This window comes from Myxine glutinosa, chromosome 1, assembly GCF_964187855.1.
Source record: "Myxine glutinosa chromosome 1, kmMyxGlut1.1, whole genome shotgun sequence".
Taxonomy (NCBI): Eukaryota; Metazoa; Chordata; class Myxini; order Myxiniformes; family Myxinidae; genus Myxine; species Myxine glutinosa.
The window spans coordinates 265266374-265273144 of record NC_136261.1 but is presented as its reverse complement, the minus strand read 5'-3'; the positions used below and the strand labels follow the sequence as shown (position 1 = coordinate 265273144).

The following is a 6771-nucleotide window of genomic DNA, read 5'->3' as shown; positions in this document are numbered from 1 at the left end:
CCCCCTCCAGCACCTCTTTCCACACCCCCTCCAGCACCTCTTTCCACACCCCCTCCAGCACCTCTTTCCACACCCCCTCCAGCACCTCTTTCCACACCCCCTCCAGCACCTCTTTCCACACCCCCTCCAGCACCTCTTTCCACATCCCCTCCAGCACCTCTTCCCACACCCCCTCCAGCACCTCTTTCCACATCCCACTCAAGAACCTCTTTCCACATCCCACTCAAGAACCTCTTTCCACACCCCCTCCAGCACCTGTTTCCACACCCCCTCCAGCACCTCTTTCCACACCCCCTCCAGCACCTCTTTCCACACCCCCTCCAGCACCTCTTTCCACACCCCTCCAGCACCTCTTTCCACACCCCTCCAGCACCTCTTCCCACACCCCTCCAGCACCTCTTCCCACATCCCACTCAAGAACCTCTTTCCACACCCCTCCAGCACCTCTTTCCACACCCCTCCAGCACCTCTTTCCACACCCCTCCAGCACCTCTTTCCACACCCCCTCCAGCACCTCTTCCCACATCCCACTCAAGAACCTCTTCCCACACTCCCCACCAGAAGCTCTTGCCATATCGCCTCCAGCAGCTCTTGTCTCTCCATTCCAGCACCTCTTGTCACACCCTTCCAGCACCTCTTGTCACACCCCTCCAGCACCTCTTGTCATACCCCCTCCAGCACCTCTTGTCACACCCCCTCCAGCACCTCTTGTCACACCCCCTCCAGCACCTCTTGTCACACCCCCTCCAGCACCTCTTGTCACACCCCCTCCAGCACCTCTTGTCACACCCCCTTCAGCATCTCTTGTAACAACTCCTCCTGCACCTCTTGTAACACCCCTCCTGCACCTCTTGCGGAAACCATTCCACCTCTTTTTTTGGCATGCCTTCCTACTCTTCTTGCGGATCCTCCTTCAGCACCTCTTGCAACACGTCCTCCATCTCTTATTGCGGTGCACCCCCCCACCTCCCTGCCACTTCTTGCGGCATGCCATTTTCCACCTGCGGGAACCTCCACTACTTCTTGTGGCACCCTCTACTCTACCTCCTCTTGCAGCACCTTCTACCTCCTCTTGCGGCACCTCCTCCCTTTCTCTTCTTGTGGTATCCCCTCCCCCTCTTCTTGTGGAGCCACCTCCGCCTCCACCTCTTGCTGCACTTCTTCCTGCCGCCCTTGCTACACTTCCTCCTACTGCCCTTGCGACACCTCGCTCCTCCTGCCCCTTTCCTCCACCTCTTCCCACGACCCTTGAACCACCTCATCCCTCACCCTAGCCCCAAATCCTCCTGCCATCCTAGCCCCAAAGCCTCCCACCACCCTAGCCCTAACTCCTCCTATCCCCTTGCTCCTACTCCTTCGCCCCCTTGCTTCTACTCCTTCGCCCCCTTGCTTATACTCCCCCGCCTCCTTGCTTCTACTCCCCCGCCCCCTTGCTTCTACTCCCCCGCCCCCTTGCTTCTACTCCCCTGCCCCCTTGCTCCTACTCCACCGCCCCTTGCTCTGACTCCCCCGGCCCCTTGCTCCACCTCCCCCGGTCCCTTGCTCCACCTCCCCCGGCCCCTTGCTCCACCTCCCCTGGCCCATTGCTCCACCTCCCCCGGCCCCTTGCTCCACCTCCACATGGCCCCTTGCTCCACCTCCACATGGCCCCTTGCTCCACCTCCCCCGGCCCCTTGCTCCACCTCCCCCGGCCCCTTGCTCCACCTCCCCCGGCCCCTTGCTCCACCTCCCCCGCCCCCTTGCTCCGCCTCCCCCCGGCCCCTTGCTCCGCCTCCCCAGGCCCCTTGCTCCACCTCCCCCGGCCCCTTGCTCCACCTCCCCCGGCCCCTTGCTCCACCACCCCGGCCCCTTGCTCCACCTCCCCCAGCCCCTTGCTCCACCTCCACCGGCCCCTTGCTCCACCTCCCCCCGACCCCTTGCTCCACCTCCCCCGGCCCCTTGCTCCACCTCCCCCGGCCCCTTGCTCCCCTCCTCCCGCCGCTCCTTGCTCCCCCTCCCGCCGCCCTTTGCTCAACCCTCGACTAGCTACACGCCCTCCCACTCCCCTTGCTTCACCTCCATCCCATCCTTCTCCTCCTCCTCACAAGTCCCTCACAGTTCACTTCCACAGCCTCCTCTTGTCTCACAATAATCAATCTCCCAATTTAATGAGTCATGAAATGCTTAATCTGTCATATTATTGCTTTTTCCATCATCTTGACCTCCCCAGTCTTCCATCACACCTCCCTTCTCTGTGCAGTCTTACGTCGCCCCTCCCTTCTCTGTGCAGTCTTACGTCGCCCCTCCCTTCTCTGTGCAGTCTTACGTCGCCCCTCCCTTCTCTGTGCAGTCTTACGTCTCCCCTCAATTCTCTGCGGAGTCTTACGTCAAACCCCTCTCTTCTCTGTGCAGTCTTGTGTTGTCCCTCCTTTTTATGCACAGTCTTGAATCGCTCCTCCCTTCCCTGGGTAGTCTCATGTCTCCCTTCCCTTCCCATCCCTGTGCAGTCTTGCATCACCCCTCCCTTCTATGTGCAGGCTTACGTTTCCCCTCAATTCTCTGCGGAGTCATACTTCTCCCCTCCCATCTCTGTGCAGTCTTACGTCGTCCCTCTCTTCTCTGCAGTCTTACGTCACCACTCTCTTCTCTGTGCAGCCTTGCGTCGCTCCTCCCTTCTACGTGCAGTCTTACGTCGCCCCTCCCTTCTCTGTGCAGTCTTACATCGCCCCTCCCTTCTCTGTGCAGTCTTACATCACCCCTCCCTTCTCTGTGCAGTCTTATGTCGCCCCTCCCTTCTCTGTGCAGTCTTACATCACCCCTCCCTTCTATGTGCAGTCTTACATCACCCCTCCCTTCTATGTGCAGTCTTACATCGCCCCTCCCTTCTATGTGCAGTCTTACATCGCCCCTCCCTTCTCTGTGCAGTCTTGCGTCTCCCCTAAATTCTCTGCGGAGTCATACATCACCCCTCCCTTCTATGTGCAGTCTTACGTCGCCCCTCCTTTCTCTGTGCAGTCTTACGTCACCCCTTCCTTCTCTATGCAGGCTTACATCACCCCCCCTCACTTCTCTGTGCAGGCTTCCATCACCCCTCACTTATCTGTACCAGTCTTACATCACCCCTCACTTCTCTGTACAGTCTTACGTCGCCCCTCCTTTCTCTGTGCAGTCTTACGTCACCCCTCACTTCTCTGTGCAGGCTTCCATCACCCCTCACTTATCTGTACCAGTCTTACATCACCCCTCACTTCTCTGTACAGTCTTACGTCGCCCCTCCTTTCTCTGTGCAGTCTTACGTCACCCCTTCCTTCTCTATGCAGGCTTACATCACCCCCTCACTTCTCTGTGCAGGCTTCCATCACCCCTCACTTATCTGTACCAGTCTTACATCACCCCTCACTTCTCTGTACAGTCTTACATTGCTCCTCACTTCTCTGTGCAGTCTTCCATCACCCCTTACTAATCTGTACCAGTCTTATGTTGCCCCTCACTTCTCTGTGCAGGCTTACATCACCCCTCACTTCTCTGTACCAGTCTTCCGTCGCTTCTTTCTTCTCTGTGCAGTCTTCCATCGCTCCTTTCCTCTGTGCAGTCTTGCGTTGCCCCTCTTTTTTCTGTGCAGTCTTGCGTTGCTCCTCTTTTTTCTGTGCAGTCTTGTGTCGCCCCTCCCTTCTCCAAGCAGTGTTCTGTCATCCCTTCACCAAACTGCCCCCCTTCACCTCAGCATTTTATTCATTCTTACTTTTCTGCTTCTTTCACATTGTATCATGAGTTTATTTTTAACCATTCAACACATTTTACAGCCTCCATTTGCTCAAAACCAATGTTGGTATAAACATTAAAAATTTTAAATATTGATTATTGTATACTGTATATTTATTGTTCTACCCAATTATTCCCCTCTTTCCTCCATTACTCCCTCTCAATGTACCTGCAGAGCTCACCTTCCACCCCAGGCACTGAAGCCCAAGCCTCTCCATTGGCTTTGCTGGCAGCTACCTGCAGCCGTGTCGATACTCCTGCACCCCGACTCGGCGAAGCTGGTGCTGCATCCCTTGGCACAGACTCCCTTCCAGTCGCGCAAGGAGTCACTGCGGCTGGTGTCGCAGAATCCGTTGGGTGGCAGCTGGTCGCGGTGGCTGGAAAAGATGGTTTGACCAGTTTGGTACCTGTGGGATCACACACTGCTGTGACGGAGTTATCTAATTCTGGCGTTGGAGATGTCAATGCACAGCCCACCCTCTACCTGACAAGTGCTCCACTCCAATATGATGTAGCCTCACATTCTGCTGGCTTGAGCTCAAACCAAGGTCAGAGTGATGGTGGAGCTAGCCAGAGTGTGCAAACCATTTCCGATGCTGCAGACCAGGTCCAAAGTGGCCAAATACCGAGTCAGGCTGTGGCAACAGGTCAGCCCATCACCCTTCAGGTTCAGAGCATGCCGGTGTCGATGGGGGCCGGTCTTAACCTTGCCGGAAATGGTGTCACTGTCACACATGATGGTGGAACCCAATTGTCAGGCCAGTCACTGCAGCAACTGCCCTTCTACATTCAGGTTCCGACTATTAGTCCCAATGGCCAAATCACCATCCAAACTATGCAGGTGTTGCCTACTTTGCCTCCAGTGAAAATGCAGCCACAACAACAACAGCAGCAACAACAGCAACAGCAGGTTCTACAAACTAGCATTGCTGGGCAAGTCCAGGCTTCACCAGCTACTCAAATGGTGGTGGGACCAGGTGCAGGCCTGCAGACCATTGCCATTGGTGCACTTGGAATGAACCAAGCTCAGGCTATGTCTGGCGTGATGGTTGCTACCACAGCTTGCGGTAAGAACAATACATTTTCCAAGCTTTTCAAGCATTTTTGATATATTATGCTGTTGCTTCCATGTTCCAGCGAAGAACCACCGGACGAAATGAGTTGAAAACTGGTGGTTATAATTGGTGTATGTCCTGGAAAGTTTTATTTTTGGAAGTAAAAAGAAAAAAAAAAATGATCGGGGGGGTTTGGGTTCATGGTGGAGGGAGGACTCCAAGCCTCTCTCTGTAGATGTGTATCGTATAGCACCACATGGTGGAAGTGGGATTGTTGAGCCTGGCCACCTGAACCGAGGACACGACCAGGACTTCTGTTGATATCCCCAGGTGGCAGCCTGACCGTATCTGACCACTTTATACATAATTCCTGAAAATCCTGGAGAGCACTCGTTCAAGGAAGCCACGATGGCCATTTAATCGCACTCATATGTGATCATCTTCAAATTGCGTATGCATCTGTAAGTCCATCAACAATTCCATTCCTCCTATATACGTCACCTGACCTGTGCCCTCTAGCAATGGGTTCGAGCACATTATCCGAGCCAGAGTGGAGCATTAAATAGTTTTAAGCACAAATATATATGGGGTCATGTCATAAATACGTCAGAAAAGGGGAATTAACCCCTCCACAAGGATGAGATCGTGGCTAGTACGTATGTCCTAATTTGTATTTGTAAAGAGATTTATGTAAGAACTGACCTGTCTTCTAAAAATATAATACTGTATTAGTGTATAGTTAATAGTTATTAATCATTAGTTTGTCTGATTCTGAAAGTTTTTGAGGGAGGTGGCAGAGCAGATAAGTGAGATGTTGGCCTATCTCTTCAATAGCTTTGACTTCCAGTTCGAGGTGTACACGTGGATGTTTGGATCGGCTGTTCCTCGTTCCACTTCATCAAAGCTTGGGTTTCTGGACCAGATCCGTCATGTCTTTCTGTTATATTTTCGTCCCTCTGTTGCTGTTTGTGTTTTCATCCAATTTTCTGTGTTAAACCTTACCTTGATATGTTGCTGTATCGTCAAATCTGCGTCCATGTAGCTTAGGCCTAGCACTCGAATCGCCAGCATGCAAAATCTGTCTCCGCTCTGATGTTGCGTGCCTCGTTTCACTTCTTTTCTCCCAAGTATCGTCCCTTCAGCCTCCTCAACATTATCCTAATCACCTCCTTGCTTCAAAAAACAACAACAAATAAAACAATATTTTCTTCTCTTCAAAACACTAACTCATTCTGCTTGTATTTCCTCCTGTCTGTATTTCCTGTACTTCATTCTTTATTCCTTCCTTTTCTTTATATCTCCAAACTGATTCTTAATTTAATCAAACGCTTCTTCCTTTCGATGCTTTTAAATGCATTTTAACATGCTTCACCTTTCTCATTTCTCTGTCGGAAGTATTCCATGTGTCGTTCTTCTTCTTCACAATATATTTATCTTCTTTTAACAAGGATTATTTTCCAAACCTGTCTCACTCCTCAGTGCTTGCTCCATCAACCCTCCTCCTTTACCTACACCACCTTCCTTTCATGGAAGGTGGTGTAGGTAAAGGAGGAGGGTTGATGGGAATCTCAAGATCTCAAGAATGGGAATTCTGAGAAGTCCATTTTTCAGAGGTTGTCTGATCATGACAATCAATTCCCCCTCATAGCCCTTAACGGTGTCAAACCCCTACTTGACGGTATCACGCTTCTGTGCTCTGTGCTCTGTGCTCTGTGCTTCTGTGCTTCTGTGCTCTGTCCCCCAAATATTCCTACAGGTCGCACAAGATCTGCCAGCAACCCTCTGATGGTTAAACTGCCGAAATCTCGGCTCTCTGCTCACCTTCACTCTTTCATTCCTCTTTTCTCCCGCCTCTGGAACAAACTCCCACACTCCCTTCAATCCCTCTCCTCCCTCCAGGTCTTTAAAACAGCTGTTCACCACCATCTCTTATCTTCCCCCATCCATAACCTTGATCTTTTCTACCCCCACTAAT

The 6771-nt window shown here is 52.4% G+C and overlaps 1 protein-coding gene across 2 annotated transcripts in view; it reads left to right on the top strand.

Moving 5' to 3' along the window:
- Positions 1 to 6771, top strand: part of LOC137436983 (uncharacterized) — an 84491-nt gene that overhangs the window by 2426 nt on the left and 75294 nt on the right. For both annotated transcript variants that reach the window (XM_068131264.2, XM_068131255.2), the window contains exon 3: positions 3917 to 4808. In XM_068131264.2, coding sequence (XP_067987365.1) covers positions 3917 to 4808 — 892 coding nt within the window. The remainder of the gene's footprint in view (positions 1 to 3916; positions 4809 to 6771) is intronic.